At 52.2% G+C, this 21627-nt stretch overlaps 1 protein-coding gene across 2 annotated transcripts in view; it reads right to left on the bottom strand.

The window, feature by feature from the left end:
• Nucleotides 1–11305: 11305 nt before the first annotated feature.
• LOC140484624 (NFU1 iron-sulfur cluster scaffold homolog, mitochondrial-like) overlaps nucleotides 11306–21627 on the bottom strand; it is a 42560-nt gene continuing 32238 nt past the window's right edge. For both annotated transcript variants that reach the window (XM_072583152.1, XM_072583151.1), the window contains exons 4-8: nucleotides 21060–21126; nucleotides 20860–20968; nucleotides 20062–20134; nucleotides 17474–17648; nucleotides 11306–12842 (exon numbers count right to left, since the gene is read on the bottom strand). In XM_072583152.1, the coding sequence (XP_072439253.1) occupies nucleotides 12771–12842; nucleotides 17474–17648; nucleotides 20062–20134; nucleotides 20860–20968; nucleotides 21060–21126 (496 nt within the window). In that variant the 3' untranslated portion in view covers nucleotides 11306–12770. The remainder of the gene's footprint in view (nucleotides 12843–17473; nucleotides 17649–20061; nucleotides 20135–20859; nucleotides 20969–21059; nucleotides 21127–21627) is intronic.

Genomic DNA, 21627 nt, shown 5'->3' with positions numbered 1-21627 from the left:
TTCCCTTCCCCTCCCCTCCCTTCCCTTTCCCCCTTCCCCTCCCCTTCCCTTTCCCCTTCCCCTCCCCTTTCCCCTTCCCCTCCCCTTCCCCTTTCCCCTTCCCCTCCCCTTCCCTTTCCCCTTCCCTTCCCTTCCCTTTCCCTTCCCCTTCCCCTTCCCCTTCCCTTTCTCCCCTTCCCTCCTTCCCCTTCCCTTTCCCCTTCCCCTTCCCCTCCCTTCCCCTCTCCCCTCCCTTCCCTCTCCCCTCCCCTTCCCCTCTCCCCTCCCCTTCCCCTCCCTCCCCTCCCCTTCCCCTTCCCCTCCCCTTCCCCTCCCCTCCCTCCCCTCCCCTTCCCCTCCCCCTCCCCTTCCCCTCCCCCTCCCCTTCCCTCCCCCTCCCCTTCCCCTCCCCCTCCCCTTCCCCTCCCCCTCCCCTTCCCCCACCCCCTCCCCCTCCCCTTCCCCCTCCCCCTCCCCTTCCCCCTCCCCTCCCCCTCCCCTTCCCCCTCCCCCTCCCCTTCCCCCTCCCCCTCCCCTTCCCCTCCCCCTCCCCACCCCTCCCCCCCCCTCCCCCTCCCCCTCCCCTTCCCCCTCCCCTTCCCCCTCCCCCTCCCCCTTCCCCCTCCCCTTCCCCCCTCCCCCTCCCCTTCCCCCTCCCCCTCCCCTTCCCCCTCCCCCTCCCCTTCCCCCTCCCCCTCCCCTTCCCCTCCCCCTCCCCTTCCCCCTCCCCCTCCCCTTCCCCCTCCCCCTCCCCTTCCCCCCTCCCCCTCCCCCTCCCCTTCCCCCTCCCCCTCCCCCTCCCCTTCCCCTCCCCCTCCCCCTCCCCTTCCCCCTCCCCTCCCCTTCCCCCTCCCCCTTCCCCCTCCCCTTCCCCTCCCCTTCCCCCTCCCCTTCCCCCTCCCCTTCCCCTCCCCTTCCCCCTCCCCTCCCCTTCCCCCTCCCCCTCCCCTTCCCCCTCCCCCTCCCCTTCCCCCTCCCCTTCCCCCTCCCCTTCCCCCTCCCCTCCCCTCCCCCTCCCCTTCCCCCTCCCCTTCCCCCTCCCCTTCCCCCTCCCCTTCCCCCTCCCCTTCCCCCTCCCCTTCCCCCTCCCCTTCCCCTTCCCCCTCCCCTTCCCCCTCCCCTTCCCCCTCCCCTTCCCCCTCCCTTTCCCCCTCCCTTTCCCCCTCCCTTTCCCCCTCCCTCTCCCCTCCCTCTCCCCTTCCCTCTCCCTCTCCCCTTCCCTTCCCCCTCTCCCTCCCCTCCTTTCTCTCCCCTCCTTTCTCCCTCTCCCTCCCCTCCTTTCTCCCTCTCCCTCCCCTCCTTTCTCCCTCTCTTCCTCCCCTCTCCCTCTCTTCCTCCCCCTCTTCCTCCCCTCCCCCCTTTCTCTCTCTCTTCCTCCCCTCCCCCTTTCTCTCTCTCTTCCTCCCCTCCCCCCTTTCTCTCTCTCTTCCTCCCCACCCCCCTTCCTCCCCACCCCCCTTCCTCCCCTCCCCCCTTTCTCTCTCTCTTCCTCCCCTCCCCCTTTCTTTCTCTCTTCCTCCCCTCCCCCCTTTCTCTCTCTCTTCCTCCCCTCCCCCCTTTCTCTCTCTCTTCCTCCCCTCCCCCCTTTCTCTCTCTCTTCCTCCCCACCCCCCTTTCTCTCTCTCTTCCCCCCCCTCTTCCCGCCCCCCTCTCTCTCTCCCCCCCTCCTCTCTCTCTTCCCCCCCTCCTCTCTCTCTTCCCCCCTCTCCTCTCTCTTCCCCTCTCCTCTCTCTCTTCCCCCCTCTCCTCTCTCTCTTCCCCCCCTTCCTCTCTCTCTTCCCCCCCTTCCTCTCTCTCTTCCCCCCCTTCCTCTCTCTCTTCCCCCCTCTCCTCTCTCTCTTCCCCCCTCTCCTCTCTCTTCCTCCCTCTCTCTCTCTCTTCCCGCCCCCCTCTCCCCGCCTCTCTCTCTCTTCCCCCCCTCTTCCCCCCCTCCTCTCTCTCTTCCCGCCCTCCTCTCTCGCTTCCCCCCCTCCTATCTCTCTTCCCCCCTCCTCTCTCTCTTCCCCCCCTTCTCTCTCGCTTCCCCCCCTCCTCTCTCTCTTCCCCCCTCCTCTCTCTCTCTTCCTCCCCTCCTCTCTCTCTCTTCCTCCCCTCCTCTCTCTCTCTTCCTCCCCTCCTCTCTCTCTCTTCCCCCCTCCTCTCTCTCTCTTCCCCCCCTCCTCTCTCTCTCTTCCCCACCTCCTCTCTCTCTCTTCCCCCCCCTCCTCTCTCTCTCTTCCCCCCTCCTCTCTCTCTCTTCCCCCCTCCTCTCTCTCTCTTCCCCCCCCTCCTCTCTCTCTTCCCCCCCTCTTCTCTCTCTTCCCCCCCTCTTCTCTCTCTTCCCCCCCTCTTCCCGCCCCCCTCTCTTTTCCCGCCCCCTCTCTCTCTCCCTCTCTCTTTCCGCCAACCCCTCCCTCTCTCTCTCTTCCCCCCCTTCCCTCTCTCTCTCTTCCCCCCCTTCCCTCTCTCTCTCTTCCCCCCCTTTCTCTCTCTCTCTCCCCCCCTTTCTCTCTCTCTCTTCCCCCCTTTCTCTCTCTCTCTTCCCCCCCCTTTGTCTCTCTCTTCCCCCCCCTTTGTCTCTCTCTTCCCCCCCCTTTCTCTCTCTCTTCCCCCCCCTTTCTCTCTCTCTTCCCCCCCCTTTGTCTCTCTCTTCCCCCCCCTTTCTCTCTCTCTTCCCCCCCTTTCTCTCTCTCTTCCCCCCCTTTCTCTCTCTCTTCCCCCCCCTTTCTCTCTCTCTCTTCCCCCCTTTCTCTCTCTTCCCCCCTCTCTTTCTCTCTCGTCCCCCCTCTCTTTCTCTCTCTTCCCCCCTCTTTCTCCCTCTTTCTCTCTCTCTCCCCCCCTTCTCTCTCTTCCCCCCTCTCTTTCTCTCTCTTCTCCCCCTCTCTCTCCCTCTCTCTCTCTCTCTCTCTCCCCCCCCCTTTCTCTCTCTCTCTCTCTCTTCTCCCCTCTCTCTCTCTCTCTTCCCCCCTCTCTTTCTCTCTCTTCCCCCCTCTCTTTCTCTCTCTCCCCCTTCTCTCTCTTCCCACCTGCCCTCTCTCTCTCTTCCCCCCGCCCTCTCTCTCTCTTCCCCCCGCCCTCTCTTTCTTTCTCTCTTCCCCCGCCCTCTCTCTCTTCCCCCCACCCTCTCCCCCTCTCTCCCCCCTGCCCTCTCCCTCTCTCTCCCCCCTGCCCTCTCCCTCTCTCTCCCCCCTGCCCTCTCCCTCTCTCTCTGCCCCGCCCTCTCCCTCTCTCTCCGCCCCGCCCTCTCCCTCTCTCTCCGCCCCGCCCTCTCCCTCTCTCTCCCCCCCTGCCCTCTCCCTCTCTCTCCCCCCCGCCCTCTCCCTCTCTCTCCCCCCCCGCCCTCTCCCTCTCTCTCCCCCCCCGCCCTCTCCCTCTCTCTCCCCCCCCGCCCTCTCCCTCTCTCTCCCCCCCCCGCCCTCTCTCTCCCCCCCCGCCCTCTCTCTCCCCCCCGCCCTCTCTCTCCCCCCCGCCCTCTCCCTCTCTCTCCCCCCCCCGCCCTCTCCCTCTCTCTCCCCCCCCCGCCCTCTCCCTCTCTCTCCCCCCCCCGCCCTCTCCCTCTCTCTCCCCCCCCCGCCCTCTCCCTCTCTCCCCCCTGCCCTCTCCCTCTCTCTCCCCCCTGCCCTCTCCCTCTCTCTCCCCCCGCCCTCTCCCTCTCTCTCCCCCCGCCCTCTCCCTCTCTCTCTCTCTTCCCCCCTCTCTTTCTCTCTCTCTTCCCCCCTCTCTTTCTCTCTCTCCACCCCCCCTTTCTCTCTTCCCACCCCTCTCTCTTCCCACCCCTCTCTCTTCCCACCCCTCTCTCTTCCCACCCCTCTCTCTTCCCACCCCTCTCTCTTCCCCCCTTCTCTCTCCCCCCCTTCTCTCTCTTCCCCCCTTCTCTCTCCCCCCCTTCTCTCTCCCCCCCTTCTCTCTCCCCCCCTTCTCTCTCTCTCTCTTCCCCCTGCCCTCTCTCTCTCTCTCTCTCTCTCTTCCCCCCGCCCTCTCCCTCTCTCTCCCCCCCGCCCTCTCGCTCTCTCTCCCCCCCGCCCTCTCCCTCTCCCTCCCCCCCGCCCTCTCCCTCTCCCTCTCCCTCTCTCTCTCCCCTGCCCTCTCCCTCTCTCTCTCCCCCGCCCTCTCCCTCTCTCTCTCTTCCCCCCGCCCTCTCTCTCTCCCCCCCTTCTCTCTCTTACCCACCGCCCTCTCTCTCTCTTCCCCCCGCCCTCTCTCTCTCTTCCCCCCGCCCTCTCTCTCTCTTCCCCCCGCCCTCTCTCTCTCTCTTCCCCCCGCCCTCTCTCTCTCTTCCCCCGCCCTCTCTCTCTCTTCCCCGCCCTCTCTCTCTCTTCCCCCCTTTCTCTCTCTCTCTCCCCCCTTTCTCTCTCTTCCCCCCTCTCTCTCTCTTCCCCCCTCTCTTTCTCTCTGTCTCTCTCCCCCCTTTCTCTCTCTTCCTCCCCTCCCACCTTTCTCTCTCTCTTCCTCCCCACCCCCCTTTCTCTCTCTCTTCCTCCCTCTCTCTCTTCCCCCCCCTCTTCCCGCCCCCCCCTCTCTCTTCCCCCCCCCTCCTCTCTCTCTTCCCCCCCCTCCTCTCTCTCTTCCCCCCCCTCCTCTCTCTCTTCCCCCCCCTCTCTCTCTTCCCCCCCTCTTCTCTCTCTTCCCCCCCTCTTCCCGCCCCCTCTCTCTCTTCCCGCCCCCCTCTCTCTCTTCCCGCCCCCTCTCTCTCTTCCCGCCCCCCCTCTCTCTCTTCCCGCCCCCCTCTCTCTCTTCCCGCCCCCCTCTCTCTCTTCCCGCCCCCTCTCTCTCTTCCCGCCCCCCTCTCTCTCTTCCCGCCCCCTCTCTCTCTTCCCGCCCCCTCTCTCTCTCTTCCCGCCCCCTCTCTCTCTCTTCCCGCCCCCTCTCTCTCTCTTTCCGCCACCCCCCTCCCTCTCCCCTCTCTTCCCCCCCCTCTCTCTCTCTTCCCCCCCTCTCTCTCTTCCCCCCTCTCTCTCTCTTCCCCCCCCTCTCTCTCTCTTCCCCCCCCTCTCTCTCTCTTCCCCCCTCTCTCTCTCTCTTCCCCCCCTCTCTCTCTCTTCCCCCCTCTCTCTCTCTTCCCCCCTCTCTCTCTCTTCCCCCCCCTCTCTCTCTCTTCCCCCTCTCTCTCTCTTCCCCCCTCTCTCTCTCTTCCCCCCCCACCTCTCTCTTCCCCCCCCACCTCTCTCTCTCTTCCCCCCCCACCTCTCTCTCTCTTCCCCCCCCACCTCTCTCTCTCTTCCCCCCCTCTCTTTCTCTCTCTCTCTTCCCCCCCCTTCTCTCTCTCTTCCCCCCCTTTCTCTCTCTTCCCCCCTCTCTTTCTCTCTCTTCCCCCCCTCTCTTTCTCTCTCTTCCCCCCTCTCTTTCTCTCTCTCCCCCTTCTCTCTCTCTTCCCCCCCGCCCTCTCTCTCTCTTCCCCCCCGCCCTCTCTCTCTCTTCCCCCCGCCCTCTCTCTCTATTCCCTCCGCCCTCTCTCTCTTTCCCTCTTCCACCGCCCTCTCTCTCTCTCTCTCCCCGCCCGCCCTTTCCCTCTCTCTCCCCCCGCCCTCTCCCTCTCTCTCCCCCCCGCCCTCTCCCTCTCCCTCCCCCCCGCCCTCTCCCTCTCCCCCCCGCCCTCTCCCTCTCCCCCCGCCCTCTCCCCCCCGCCCTCTCCCCCCCGCCCTCTCCCCCCCGCCCTCTCCCCCCCCCGCCCTCTCCCCCCCCGCCCTCTCCCTCCCGCCCTCTCCCTCTCGCCCTCTCCCTCTCGCCCTCTCCCTCTCGCCCTCTCCCTCTCGCCCTCTCCCTCTCGCCCTCTCCCTCTCTCTCCCGCCTCTCCCCCCTCTCCCCCCCGCCCTCTCCCCCCCGCCCTCTCCCTCTCTCTCCCCCCTCTCCCCCTCTCTCCCCCCCTCTCCCCCTCTCTCCCCCCTCTCCCCCCGCCCTCTCCCTCTCTCTCCCCCCCGCCCTCTCCCTCTCTCTCCCCCTCTCCCCCCGCCCTCTCCCTCTCTCTCCCCCCCGCCCTCTCCCTCTCTCTCCCCCTCTCCCCCCGCCCTCTCCCCCCCGCCCTCTCCCGCCCTCTCCCTCCCGCCCTCTCCCGCCCTCTCCCTCCCGCCCTCTCCCGCCCTCTCCCTCCCGCCCTCTCCCGCCCTCTCCCTCCCGCCCTCTCCCGCCCTCTCCCGCCCTCTCCCGCCCTCTCCCGCCCTCTCCCTCCCTCTCCCTCTCTCTCCCTCTCTCTCCCCCTCTCTCTCTCCCTCTCTCTCCCCCGCCCTCTCCCCCGCCCTCTCCCTCTCTCTCTCCCCCCCACCCTCTCCCTCTCTCTCTCCCCCCCGCCCTCTCCCTCTCTCTCTCCCCCCCGCCCTCTCCCTCTCTCTCTCCCCCCCGCCCTCTCCCTCTCTCTCCCCCGCCCTCTCCCTCTCTCTCCCCCGCCCTCTCCCTCTCTCTCTCCCCCCCGCCCTCTCCCTCTCTCTCTCTTCCCCGCCCTCTCCCTCTCTCTCTCTCCCCCCCCTTTCTCTCTCTCCCCCCCTCTTTCTCTCTCTCCCCCCCCTCTTCCCCTCTCTTCCCCCCCCCTCTCCCCCCCCCCTTCCCCCCCCCCTCTTCCCCCCCTCCCTTCCCCCCCTCCTCTTCCCCCCCTCCTCTTCCCCCCTCCTCTTCCCCCCCTCCTCTTCCCCCCCTCCTCTTCCCCCCCTCCTCTTCCCCCCCTCCTCTTCCCCCCCTCCTCTTCCCCCCCCCCTCTCTTCCCCCCCCCTCTTCCTCCCCCCCCCCCTCTCCCCCCCCTCTCTTCCCCCCCCCTCTCTTCCCCCCCCTCTCTTCCCCCCCCTCTCTTCCGCCCCTCTCTTCCCCCCCTTCTCTCTTCCCCCCCTTCTCTCCCTCTCTCTCTTCCCCCCCCTTCTCTCTCTCTCTCTTCCCCCCGCCCTCTCTCTCACTCTTCCCCCGCTCTCTCTCTCTTCCCCCCGCTCTCTCTCTCTCTTCCCCCCGCCCTCTCCCTCTCTCTCTCTCCCCCCCGCCCTCTCCCTCTCCCCCCCGCCCTCTCCCCCCCACCCTCTCCCTCTCCCCCCCGCCTTCTCCCCCCCCGCCCTCACCCCCCGCCCTCTCCCTCTCTCCCCCGCCCTCTCCCTCTCTCCCCCGCCCTCTCCCTCTCTCTCCCACCCGCCCTCTCCCTCTCCCTCTTCCCCCTACCCTCTCCCTCTCTCTCCCCCACCCTCTCCCTCTCTCTCCCCCCCGCCCTCTCCCTCTCTCTCCCCCCCGCCCTCTCCCTCTCTCTCCCCCCCGCCCTCTCCCTCTCTCTCCCCCCCGCCCTCTCCCTCTCTCTCCCCCCCGCCCTCTCCCTCTCTCTCCCCCCCGCCCTCTCCCTCTCTCTCCCCCCCGCCCTCTCCCTCTCTCTCCCCCCCGCCCTCTCCCTCTCTCTCCCCCCCCGCCCTCTCCCTCTCTCTCCCCCCCGCCCTCTCCCTCTCTCTTCCCCCCGCCCTCTCCCTCTCTCTTCCCCCCGCCCTCTCCCTCTCTCTTCCCCCCGCCCTCTCCCTCTCTCTTCCCCCCGCCCTCTCTCTCCCCCCCATCTCCCCCCCTTTCTCTCTCTCTCCCCCCCTTTCTCTCTCTCCCCCCCTTTCTCTCTCTCCCCCCCTTTCTCTCTCTCCCCCCCTTCTCTCTCTCTCCCCCCCCTTTCTCTCTCTCCCCCCTTTCTCTCTCTCCCCTTTCTCTCTCCCCACCCCTTCTCTCTCCCCCCCTTCTCTCTCTCCCCCTTTCTCTCTCTCCCCCCCCTTTCTCTCTCTCCCCCCCTTTCTCTCTCTCCCCCCCTTTCTCTCTCTCCCCCCCTTTCTCTCTCTCCCCCCCTTTCTCTCTCTCCCCCCCTTTCTCTCTCTCCCCCCCTTCTCTCTCCCTCTCCCCCCCTTCTCTCTCCCTCTCCCCCCTTCTCTCTCCCCCCCTTCTCTCTCCCCACCCCTTCTCTCTCCCCACCCCTTCTCTCTCCCCCCCTTCTCTCTCTCCCCCTTTCTCTCTCTCCCCCCCCTTTCTCTCTCTCCCCCCCTTTCTCTCTCTCCCCCCCTTTCTCTCTCTCCCCCCCTTTCTCTCTCTCCCCCCCTTCTCTCTCCCTCTCCCCCCCTTCTCTCTCCCTCTCCCCCCTTCTCTCTCCCCCCCTTCTCTCTCCCCCCCTTCTCTCTCCCCCCCTTCTCTCTCTCCCCCTTCTCTCTCCCCCCCTTCTCTCTCCCCCCCTTCTCTCTCCCCCCCTTCTCTCTCCCCCCCTTCTCTCTCCCCCCCTTCTCTCTCCCCCCCTTCTCTCTCCCCCCCTTCTCTCTCTCCCCCCCTTCTCTCTCCCCCCTTCTCTCTCTCCCCCCCCTTTCTCTCTCTCCCCCCCTTTCTCTCTCTCCCCCCCTTTCTCTCTCTCCCCCCTTTCTCTCTCTCCCCCCCCTTCTCTCTCTCTCCCCCCGCCCTCTCTCTCTCTCTCTTCCCCCCCCGCCCTCTCCCTTTCTCTCTCCCCCGCCCTCTCCCTCTCTCTCTCTCCCCCGACCTCTCCCTCTCTCTCTCTCCCCCGACCTCTCCCTCCGCCCCGCCCTCTCCCTCTCCTCCGCCCCGCTCTCTCCCTCTCCCTCCGCCCCGCTCTCTCCCTCCGCCCCGCCCTCTCCCTCCGCCCCGCCCTCTCCCTCTCCCTCTCTCTCTTCCCCCCGCCCTCTTCCTCTCTCTCTCTCTCTTCCCCCCGCCCTCTCCCTCTCTCTCTCTCTCTTCCCCCCGCCCTCTCTCTCTCTCTCTCTTCCCCCCGCCCTCTCTCTCTCTCTCTCTTCCCCCCGCCCTCTCTCTCTCTCTCTCTTCCCCCCGCCCTCTCTCTCTCTCTCTCTCTCTTCCCCCCGCCCTCTCTCTCTCTCTTCCCCCGCCCTCTCTCTCTCTTCCCCTGCCCTCTCTCTCTCTCTCTCTCTCTCTCTTCCCCCCGCCCTCTCTCTCTCTCTCCCCCCTCTCTCTCTCTCTCTTCCCCCCGCCCTCTCTCTCTCTCTTCCCCCCGCCCTCTCTCTCTCTCTCTTCCCCCCGCCCTCTCTCTCTCTCTCTTCCCCCCGCTCTCTCTCTCTCTTCCCCCCGCCCTCTCTCTCTCTCTCTCTCTTCCCCCCGCCCTCTCTCTCTCTCTTCTCCCCGCCCTCTCTCTCTCTCTTCTCCCCGCCCTCTCTCTCTCTCTTCTCCCCGTCCTCTCTCTCTCTCTTCCCCCGCCCTCTCTCTCCCCCCCGCCCTCTCTCTCCCCCCCGCCCTCTCTCTCCCCCCCGCCCTCTCTCTCTCTCTCTCTCTCTTCCCCCGCCCTCTCTCTCTCTCTCTTCCCCCGCCCTCTCTCTCTCTCTCTTCCCCCGCCCTCTCTCTCTCTCTCTCTTCCCCCGCCCTCTCTCTCTCTTCCCCTCCCCGCCCTCTCTCTCTCTTCCCCTCCCCCGCCCTCTCTCTCTCCCCCTCCCCCGCCCTCTCTCTCTCTCTTCCCCTCCCCCGCCCTCTCTCTCTCTCTTCCCCTCCCCCGCCCTCTCTCTCTCTCTTCCCCTCCCCCGCCCTCTCTCTCTCTCTTCCCCTCCCCCGCCCTCTCTCTCTCTCTTCCCCTCCCCCGCCCTCTCTCTCTCTCTCTCTTCCCCTCCCCCGCCCTCTCTCTCTCTCTCTTCCCCTCCCCCGCCCTCTCTCTCTCTCTCTCTCTCTCCCTCCCCCCTGCCCTCTCTCTTCCCCCCGCCCTCTCTCTCTCTCTCTTCCCCCCGCCCTCTCTCTCTCTCTTCCCCCCCCTCTCCCGCCCCACCACCACCCCCTATTGTTGCTTTCTCATGCTGGCAGTGAGTACCACCAAGCACCAAGTAAAAGCCTGAATTAGATATACACAAAATGTGAACTGCAGAGTTTGGGATGAGCTCAAGTTTACACTGAATGGAAGCTGGGAAGTTGGCTCATAGAGCATTCAAGCAGTCAAGTCTTGAGGTAACAATGGCAAAGAGGAAGACTTTAACAAAACACGAGCTGGGACAGTTAGTCTGTTGATGTTATTGAGATGGCACTAGGAGATTTGATGATGAAATGGATAATGACTAGTGCTCAACACAACAAAGTTGCAAAGAGTCTGGTTCAGCTTAGACAATTACCAGGTTATGAAACAGTAGCCAGTTAATAGAGGTAGTGGCAGGAACAAAAGACAATGACCTCAGTCTTTCCAGTAGTCATTTGGAGTATTTCAATATTGTTACATAAATAATGCAAAAAAGTGGATGAATTGAGAAAAATAGTGATGAGACTGAACAGTCTCATAGGCATTTCGATGTAATTATTTCCTGATATTGACAAGGGGCAGCATCTAGATAAGAATCTGAAGAGAGCAAAAGGCATCCTCCAGACTGCTCTTTGTCTATGATTCAGTTGGTTAAGAATGGAAGCAAGGGAGGATATTTCTGCTCAGCTGGACAGGGTTGAAGGAGGATAGTATGGTCAACCACTTCAAAGCTGCCAACAGATCAAGAAGAATGAGGAGGTATTGCCTACCATGATCACAATTGCAAATAACGTCATCTCTAACTTTGCTGAAAGTAATTTAGTGTCTGAAATGGGGACAGAAACTTGGAGGATTCAGATATTGAATTGTGTGCAAGGTAGAACTCAAACCTTGGTGGAGACAATCTGCAGATCTTTGCCATGCATACACATGCAGCCAGATTCATACAAACTCTGCTCCAGATCAGTTGCTGTCATTTAATACTGGCTTACCCACTTGTCCAAAAATGACAATTTTTGTGCCCCCCTTAAAGGAGACACGACCCCATCTCCAAAATACCAAGAAAAGTACACGTCAAACGTTAACTGCAGGTGATATTTAGAATCTTGTATAAAAGTGATTGGAAGGCCCCAACTAAAAATTAATCCCATGATAGAATAACTCTGCTGAGTTGGTCTGACATGTCACTGGATTGCTACATACCATGGCAGCAAAATTTTGATCAAATTCAGGATTTGATGCCAAGTCTAGTGAATGGGCAGAGGGTAGTGTACTGGTAATCTAGAGAACCAGGCTATAAGGTCAAAGAGTTCATAATCCCAACATTGATGCTTGCAAAATTCAAATTTAATGAATAAAGCTGAAATTGAAAACTAGTCTCAGTAATGGTGACCATAAAATTATCATTGACTGTCATAAAATTCATTCACTAATTTCTGCTATCCTTCCCCAGTCTGGCCTACATGTGACTCCAGATCCACAATAATGTGGTTGACTCTTAATTGTCCTCTAATATAGCCTAGGAAGGCTCTCAGTTCAATGTGGGAAATAATACCTGACCATGCCAGCAATACCCACATCCTTTGAAATTGTTTGCAACATTGAAATTATCAACACAGTCCATGAAGTCATCTCAATTGCTGACAGTGATGGAAATAATATATCACCTTCAAATAAAACTCAATCATATTGTAGCTGCAACTCATTTATTTCAACGATAACTGTATACATTCTCTTTTTGTACAACTTTTACTTTCAAACTTTGCCACGACTTACAATATATGGAAACAAGATATTGCACACTCAATAGTAGTTTGAGCATTATGAACACTTTAAAACTTCAACACTGCTATCAGCATTGAATGCTCGCTCCAGTTCAAGTGATCTTTAATTTCAATTCGATAAAGTTAAAGTAATTGTTTCGAAGCACCATCGTACCTACCAAACAGGAGCTAGACTCTACACAGGCTGTTGTGCTGTTAAGTTGAAAAAAAACTTTATTTATAACTTAGAAAAATATGTAACAGCAAGATGAAGACTGTTGCACTACACTGAAATAAAACACTAAACACAAATGGATAATAAGGATATTTAGCTAGAGAGTTTCTTTGTAATAAAAGCAGAATAATTTTCAATGTAAATTAGTTGGACTGTAACAAACATACTTAATAGTTTACTCCTACACATTTGTAATCCACAGCCAAAAACATCTAGCAGACGGTTAAAAATATCAAGAGCTTAGTGTCCAAAAATTAGTTTTATTAAACACTGCAAATTGCTAATTTTCTTTAACTTATTTACATGAAACATTCTTGCCTTTTACAGAAATAAATTTTCCATCCATCAAAAAATAAGTATTGTATTTATTTTACATGTACACAATGCCAGTAAGACTACTTTTTATATATCTTCCTTGCATGGCACTTGCTCTCTCATTTTACGTGGTGATCCATATATTTTGTTTTTGATGGGGTAGCCAATGTCTTATTCTCCAAAATACTGCCGCACCATATTGATGGTTAACCACAATATTTTGAGCTTGGAGTACAAACAGTGCAAAGCTTGAACTTCTTTGTTATGTTGGCTTCAGGGCCTAACAAGGAAAATGTCAAATATTTTGTAGACAGTGCATAACGAATAATAACACATTTCAGAGCACGGATATTAATGGTCAAATCGTTATCCGAATGCTCAGCTCATAGCACTGTGACAACAATGAACTGCACTGGATCCAAAGGTTAGTCATGATGCACATGAATGACCCAAAACAGATCAGGTTTAACATCTCACAGGAGATTTGGGAAAAAAATATATTACAATGCTTTGTTCCCTTCATAACAAAGTATATCAAGGTGCAACCAGGGGAACAGCATTGATCCCACAAGCTGGTACAGGAGTGGAATCTGTCTATCTTCTTTCACTCAGAAGTTAGACAAAGTGCAAAAAAGTTAGAAAAAAGGAGGTGCAAAACTACAGGGAGAAAAGCAACCAATTGCACACGGGCAAATTGTGCCACTGTCAATATTTCCTGGAAGATGCATTATACTTAAAAACAATGAGTGGGGCTCAGCAACATAGAATCAAATCTAATTGTTATCACAGAAGAATTTTGATAAATTCACAGTATTCATCTTGAAAAATGCAGGTGATCAGTTTACATATCTTTTAGTTTCTTCTCCAATTCTTCAAAAGCTTTAATGTTGGCTTCATCTATTTCATCTTGGACCTGCAGTTAAAAAAAAATAATCAAAGCAAAGGGTACCAAAGCTATCTGTGAAAATCTACACTGTTTTTGTATCAACAAGTTTAATTTGGAAATGAAATGTCACGTTTCCATAAAAATAATAGTTAATGAAACATACATTTTGTTGATCAATTTATTCATCACATGAAGGATGCAAAATTTGTTTGATAGTAGGATAAGCTAGGCTTTGAACAGTATTAATCTCAACCTCCCAGCTGGGAAAAGAGGGCGTATGAAAATGATCCAATGTGTGAGTAGACAATATATTGGAAGAGACCTGACAATATTTTTAAGATTGAGGAATAAACGTACCTCAGTAACAAGAAAACGTGGTCATGAATATGAAAGCAAGGCTTAGAGTTGAAAACAGTAGCACATATGAACACAGTTTTGTTCTTAAATGATAACAGAAAGTGCTCGGATGTGGGCACAATTACAATGTTTAAAAAACATTTAGATAAGTACATGAATAGGAAAGGTTTGGAGGAATCTGGATCAGGAGCACGCAGATGGGACCAGTTTAGTTTGGGATTATGTTCAGCATGGACTGGTTGGACTGAAGGGTCTGTTTCCAGGCTGTATGACTCTATGTGACTCTACTTTAGAACTGAATAGGGTTGAAAAACGATGGCTTAATCTTGTTGACAGAACGGGAAGGGAGGAGTGAATGGTACCCAGAGCAAAAGACAAAGGGTAATAGAAATTAAAAAGGGATCTTGTTGGAAAATAGATTTTTGAGAAAACTTGTAGATCAGGATGAGGTTCAGGTTGTAAGTTTGCTCGCTGAGCTGGAAGGTTTGTTTTCAGATGTTTCGTCACCATGCTAGGTAACATCATCAGTGTGCCTCCGGTGAAGTACTGGCGTTTTGTCCCATTTTCTGTTTGTGTGTCTCAGTCTCTTAAAGTGTTTTTTTTTTCATTTCCAGTTCTTTTTCTCAGAGGTTGGTAAATGGGGTCCAAATCGATGTGTTTATTGATGGAGTTCCAGTTTGAATGCCTAGCCTCTAGGAATTCCCATGTGTGTCTCAGTTTGGACTGTCCCAGTCGAAGTGTGTCCTTCTTCATCTGTATGTAAGGATACTTAGTGAGAGAGGGTCATGTCGTTTTGGTGGTGAAAGTGGGTACTGCAGATGCTGGAGATTAGAGTCAAGATTAGAGTAGTACTGGAAAAGCACAGCAGGTCAGGCAGCATCCAATGAAATCCTGATGAAGGGCTCCTGCCCGAAACGTCGATGTTCATGCTCCTCGGATGCTGCCTGACCTGCTGTGCTTTTCCAGCACCACTCTAATCTTGACCCGTGTATTTTAGTGGCCAGTTGGCGTTCGTGTATCCTGGTGGATTGTTTTCTGCTTGCCTGTCCAATTTAGTGTTTATCACAGTCCTTGCATGGTATATTTTGTAAATGATATTCATTTTGCTGCTTGTTTGTATAGGGTCCTTTAGGTTCATCAGCCACTGTTTAAGTGTATTGGTAGATTTGTGGGCTACCATGATGCCAAGGGGTCATAGTAGTCTGGGAGTCATTTCAGAGATGTCTTTGATATATGGTAGTGTGGCTAGAGTTTCTGGGCATGTTGTGTCTGCTTGTTTTGGTTTGTTGTTTAGGAACTGGTGGACTGTGTTTATTAGGTACCCTTTCTTCTTGAATACATTGTATAGGTATTTTTCTTCTGCTGTTTGTAGTTCCTGGGTGCTGCAGTGTGTTGTGGCCTATTGAAATAATGTCTGATGCAGATCCATTTGTTGGGATGATTGCTTCTGTAGTTAAGTATCTGGTCTGTGTGTGTTGCTTTCCTGTACATGCTGGTCTGAAGTTCTCCATCGACTGTTGGTTCTACTGTGACATCCAGGAAGGGGAGTCGTTGTTCTTCTCCTCCTCTTTTATGAATTTTATGCCGGTAAGGATGTTGATGACGCTGTAGGTTTCCTCTAACTTCTTCTGTTTTGTGATGACAAAGGTGTCATCCACGTAGTGGACTCAAACTTGCAACCCAGAAAATAGATGTTAAATGTAGCTGTGGATAGTGGGAATTAGGTTGGCTGTGCTGTTTCTCTCTGCACAGATGCTGCCAAACCCTACTGAGACTTCCGGTTTTCATTTCGGATCCAGCACGTGGCATTTTGCTTTTTGATATTTTCTTTCAGAAGAAACTAGTTTTCCCTAAACAATGGATTAACTCTGAAAGTAAGTTCCCAAATAGTGGATCACAGCCCCAAAGAGATTGCACGGATGGTTTCTGAGCGTGAAAACTCCCGGTTTTGAAGCAGCACCGGTAACTTGGGAGACCAGCCTGGGTGGTCTGTCGGGACAGCCCTGACCTAGTGATTTGAAGGCACTAAACAGTAAAAGGGAAAGACCATGAGCTCAAAGTGCTTGTTAACCTTAGTGAGAACTGTGCAAGCCTGGAAAGTCTGCTTACTGACTTGGTGCAGTGAGACAAAGGTAAGTAACTGACTGATGTGTCCAGAGTGCAAGGGAAAACTGGGAGGGCATGCAACTGATCCAAGAGTGAACATTGGCTTCATGTTTTGCTGTATATTATAGAATCCCTACAGTGTGGAAACAGGCCATTCAGCCCAACAAGTCCACACCGACCCTCCAAACAGTATCCCTCTCAAACTCACCTCTCTACCCTATCCTTGAGCCCTACATTTTCCATGGCTCATCCAACTAACCTGGAACTATGAGCAATTTAGCCTGGCCAATTCACCCAACCTGTACATTTTGGACTGTGGGAGGAAACCTACGCAGACACAGAGAAAATGTGCAAACTCCATACAGACAGTTGCCCGAGGCTGGAATCGAACCTGGATCCCTGGTGCCATGAGGCAGCAGTGCTAACCAACAAGCCACCATGCTACACTTCTGTTCCTTGTTTTGTAAAAAGGCTCTTTAGTCCAGATCAGCAAGTTTGCTTTGCAGGCATTGGGAACTGGATCCCATACTGAGGGCCAGGGTACTGTGAACACTTGCGGAGAGAAGATGACTAATGTGTGCGCACGTGTGTTAGACAAGGGAAAGGAGGAGGCTGATTGGCATAGCAGAGAAGGGCTGTTTAATATGTGGGTGTGTGTGGGGAAAGAAAAATGAGATGGTTATAGTGTATAAGTTTGTGCACACATATGTTTGCTTGGGGATGGTAGGGGTGAGAGAGGAGGAGGAAGAGGAGCTTCATTGAATCTTCAGAGGTGAATAAGGAAAGCTTGGCTAAAACTTACATCAGTCCATTAAATATCAAAGCACATTAAAAACAGAAATTTGCATATTTTAATGATGTATTGTACCTTGATCTGCAAACTGCAAATAATTATATAGTGAATAGTATTATATTGCTTTACTACTGCTTTGGTATGACTAGGGTCTGGGGTCACAATCATTTTCAAATACTGTCCTGAGATCACATTGGAAACAGTTTGGAAAGCCCTGCAGCAGATCGTACACATTATTGTTACAGTATGAAATTATAAACAATAAAAGCTGACAGTAGTAAGCAAAATAAATGGAAAAGCCTGGCTCCTAAGCACAATTTGGAGCAACCAAGGGGGAAACAGCAGGGGTAAAGCAAATTGAAATTACGGAGGAAACTTGACAATCATGAACTGGATGTAGCAGTAAACATCGAGTAACAGGTTCAGGACCAAATTCAATTTTAAAATGAATAAAGCTGAAAGCTGCTGAATATACTGCACACGACAGGTTAGACATAGAAACATAAATCGTCCAAACTTTAAATTCACGACAGCAAATAAAGATCACAGGGACCAACATCAAATTGTGATAAAGTAGCGTGAAGAAATCTCAGCTGTTTCCAAATTTTACATCATGTTTCACACATAGACACTAGACTTTGTAAGGTCAGAAGCTTCAGAATAATCTAACAGAAAATACTCTTCACTTCAAACTTTGAGGCAGGTACTAAACCAGTAGGTTACGATGCAACTTATGGGTCAAAAGGAGCTCGACACTGCCCTTAAAGGAAGTTCTGAATCTGATGAAAGAAATGTTTGGGAAAGGGATCCTCTCTCAGTTTGTGCACCCAGTCTCGATGATGATGAACAAATAATAACAGCAGCTGCAGAGTAGATCTTCCTTTACTCTCCCTAAAAATGGTTCTCACGCTGCAGCATAGCTCAGGAACAGCTGTCTCTGCATTACATCTGTGTCATGTCAAATGACCATCCTAAACAATGTGATAACAAATTAGGGCACTAATGCATTAGAGTACTTAACTCAAAAATGGACTGAGACTCCTCAAACCTATTACATTCCCTTACAGAAACTTAGGGATCTCGGCAGAGGTCGGATTCAACACAAAATCCCTGTGTTAAAACCAGCATTTTTCAGGCACAGTAATGTCCCGCCTTTTCCGTATTTTAAAATGAACACTTGACATCCTGATATTGGAGAGTGCCTACGTTCCAACGTGGTTTATCAAATGAATTTTATTTATGTAATTGTTTGGAAAAACAAAAAAAAAAATTCTGTAGAAATAATCCGGCTCAATGCATCGGTCCCATCTCAACCACAAGCTAAAACTTGACATTCAAACAACCAAACTTGACATTCTGAAGGATTTATATAAGTCAGCAGCAATTCAAATGAACAATTTACCTGTATCACCTCATCAACCTCAGGAATGTAAAACTGCAGCATATTTTGGATTCCACTTTTCAACGTAATAACGGAACTAGGGCAACCAGTGCAAGAACCTGACAATTTCAGCTTTACAACGCCATTTTCAAAACCCTTAAAAATGACATCTCCTCCATCCTCCTGCACAGTAGGCCTGCAAATTTGAAACAGAGACAGCGGCTCAGTTTTAAAAAAAAAATTGATATCATTTGTGAAAATCTCATAGATAACTTTTAAAAAGAAATTTAATGTTCCAGTGAATGGCTGAAATGATTGCACAATGAGAATTCAAGTATTAGGACTTTTACTGTAACAGTAATTAAACATTGACTAAATTATGTATTGAGTTGTAAAGCTGCTGAATATACTGCACAAGACAGGTTGGACACAGGAACCCAAATCATCTAAAGTTTAAATTCACGACAGCAAATAAAGATCACAGGGATCAACATCAAAATCAGGGTTTGGTGTGTGACAGTAATCAATGTTGACTAAACACTATTCAGGAGATAACTCATATTTTAAACTGCAGGCAAGATTTAACACTTGACATTTAAAATTATGGAAATTCTCCAGGTAGAAGACAGAGGGTGGTGGTGGAGGATTATTTTTCAGATTGGAGCCTGAGACTAGTGGAGTGCCACAAGAATCGGTGATGGTTCTACTACTTTTCATCATTTATATAAATGTTTTGGATGTGAACATAGGAGGTACAGTTAGTAAGTTTGCAGATGACACCAAAATTGGAGGGGTAGTGGACAGTGAAGAAAGTTACCTCAGAATACAACAGGATTTTGATCAGATGGGCCAATGGGCTAAGGAGTGGCAGACGGAGTTTAGATAAATGGGAGGTGCTGCATTTTGGAAAAGCAAATCAGAGCAGGACTTATCCACTTAATGGTAAGGTCCGAGGGAGTGTTGCTGAACAAAGAAACCTTGAAGTGCAGGTTCATAGTTCCTTGAAAGTAGAGTCGCAGGTAGATAGAATAGTGAATAAAAGTATTTGCTATGCTTTCCTTTATTGGTCAGAGCACTGAATACAGGAGTTGGGAGATTAAGTTGCAGCTGGACAGGACACTGGTTAGGCTACTGTTGGAATACTGCATGCAATTCGGGTCTCCTTCCTAGTGGAAGGATGTTATGAAACCTGAAAGGGTTCAGAAAAGATTTACAAGAATGTTGCCAGGGTTGGAGGATTTGAACTATAGCCACAGCCTCAATAGGCAGTGGCTATTTTCCCTGGAGCATCAGAGGCTGAGGGGTGATCTTGTAGAGGTTTATAAAATCATGAGGGGCATGGATAAGATAAACAGACAAGGTCTTTTCCCTGGGGTGGGGGAGTCCAGAACTAGAGGGCATAGATTTAGGGTGAGAGGGGAAAGATATAAAAGAGACCTAAGGGGCAACTTTTTCACAGAGGGTGGTGCATGTATGGAATGAGCTGCCAGAGGAAGTGGTGGAGGCTGGTATATTTACAGCATTTAAAAGGCATCTGGATGGGTATATGAATAGGAAGGGTTTAGAGGGATATGGGCCAAGTGCTGGCAGATGGCACTAGATTAGGTTAGGATATCTAGTAGACTATGGACAAGTTGGACCGAAGGGTCTGCTTCCATGCTGTACATCTGTATGACTCTGTGACAACACCTCCTAAATACACACCATTCTGCAGGAACTAATCCGAAGTGATTCCTATACATCTGAATACTGACTAATCCTCAAACTGGCTTTCACTGTATGGGTTTTTTCCCTTTAACAAGTGTGGGGCAAGGGGTACTAAGTGATGACTAACATGCTGCTGCCACCAGTGTAATAACGCACCAGGTCATCTACCGGATCATTAAGAGCTGAAAGGTGAGCGAGGATAAGTATCTCGTTCTATCACAACCTTGTCACTGGCAGAAACTGCCAGCCAATCACAGGCTAGCAGTATCTGGGTCTGAAAGCCTGCCAGGCTAGGCCCACTTCTCAGGGGATTCAGAGAGGAGAGGATATGTTCTCTTCTTCCAAGATAGGGATTGCACAGGAAAGTGTAGGCTAGCCTGCCACCCATACTTTCCATTACCCAACAGTTAACGATTTGAACACTTACTACTAATCACTCACTGTTACTGGTTCAATATTCCAAAATTCTTTACCTAACCCCATGGTGACTGTGCTACCATTCTAACTGTTCAAGGAGAAGATCCACCTTCACCTTCTCAGGGCAAAACAAATGGTGCCCCATCACATCACAACAACAAACAGAAAAAGTATATATTAAGGGCAGCACAGTGGCTCAGTGGTTAGCCCTGCTGCCTCACATCGCCAGGGACCTGGGTTTGATTCCAGCCTCAGGCCACAATGTCTGTGTGGAGTTTGCACATTCTCCCAGTGTCTGCGTGGGTTTCCTCCAACAATCCAAAGATGTGCAGGTTAGGTGAATTGGTCATGCTAAATTATCTGTAGAGTTAGGTACATTGGTTAGGGGGAATGGGTCTGGGTGGGTTGCTCTTCGGAGGGTCGGTGTGGGCCGAAGGGCCTGTTTCCACACTGTAGGTAATCTAATCTCAAAAATGGTTAATGACCTTATTCTTGTATCCAGTAGTTCCTTAATCATTGCAACCACTTCATCATCATCCTCGCTTCCCTCTGAAGAAACTAAATGATCAAAAATAGATAAAAAAAGATAAAATATTATACAAATGGTAGACATCTTTACAACCCCAATAAAAAAAACTGAAAATCAACATTTCATACAATGATCTCCATAGGTGTCAATCATCAGGACTAAAATTTCGCTGGAATACATTACATTTTCAATGGAAACGTATATCTGCACAAGACTGACATAGACTATAGGGCAAAAATAGACAGGCAGGTATTTCCTGCCCTGCTGATTATGGCACTGTTCTATTTCCAGTTGCATCTACTTTTGCTTGTGCTGTCCAATGCCACTTGGACAAATGCAGCCTTGATGACAAGGGCAGGTGCCCTCACCTCATGTCTGAAGTTCAATTGCAATGAGAGCAGGAGTTGGCCCTGGCAGAAACTAAACTGAGTGTCAGTAAATAGTTTATTATTGAGAATTGGGAGTGGTCTGAGTGGATCTGAAAGCATCATTACTGAGGAGCCCATAGTTAGACCATCTATTATGATGATGTCGTGTGGAACTGTGAACATCTGGTCCTCTTCAAAGACACTATACCAACATTATTGCATCATGTTGATGTAGTCTGTAAACTGTCAATATATAATAAACTACACCTTGATGCATTAGGAGTTTAGGCAAGATCACTACAATATTGGACTAATTATCTGTGCATGTTTTGTGTGGTCCACAGTTTTATTCCAAATTTCTAAAAAGTGCAAAGGCAAATCCTTACCAGAATCAGATTGTGGTATATCTGTTATTAACGGAAGACCGCTAGCAAGGTAATCTACAAGGACAGCTGAAATTTGAGGTGTAAGCACGTTCCATTCCACTTCACTTTCCTGTGAATATTTAATACTTTAATTAACCCTGCAGCACTATGTTCATATTTTACACATCAAGCAAAATATAAGGGTGGTAAATAATGCTCACCTTATTTACTGTAATGAAATCAGGGCCAAAAAACACACTTTTAACCCCTTCTATTTGGAATAGCTGCCTGAAAAAGAATACAATCACGTGACCGCTTACTCCAAAAGTCTGAATAACTTGCCTTTTCAATTAAATATTAAATACTTATAAACTATTATTATTACTTTCTGTTCATTGTACATAGCACATTATAAATTTAACTCCTAAGTTATAAAAATGCACAAATACAGAGAGGTAACACTGCAAGTTTGATGAAAGGGGAGATAAGAGTTTTAAATGCTAAGGATTAATCATACATAAAACTTATGACTGCTTGTCTCCTGCGATTAGCACTTCACTTAAGGATACTGTTGTAACTGTAAGGACAGTGAGGGACTTGGGGCCTAATAAAGCAAATCTGTTGCAGTACAACTGAAGTCAGCTAATTAAATAATTAACTTTATTTTCAACTGCCTATTAATACTGTGATCTGAGTCCCACCAGCATTAATAAAAGGAGTTAAGTGCTTTGGTACAGAGTGGGAACATTATGAGTTTGGTAAAAGGGGAAAGCGGTGCTTGATTCTTTT

Source organism: Chiloscyllium punctatum, chromosome 13 (genome assembly GCF_047496795.1).
Source record: "Chiloscyllium punctatum isolate Juve2018m chromosome 13, sChiPun1.3, whole genome shotgun sequence".
Lineage (NCBI taxonomy): Eukaryota > Metazoa > Chordata > Chondrichthyes > Orectolobiformes > Hemiscylliidae > Chiloscyllium > Chiloscyllium punctatum.
This window is presented reverse-complemented; position numbering and strand designations above follow the sequence as displayed.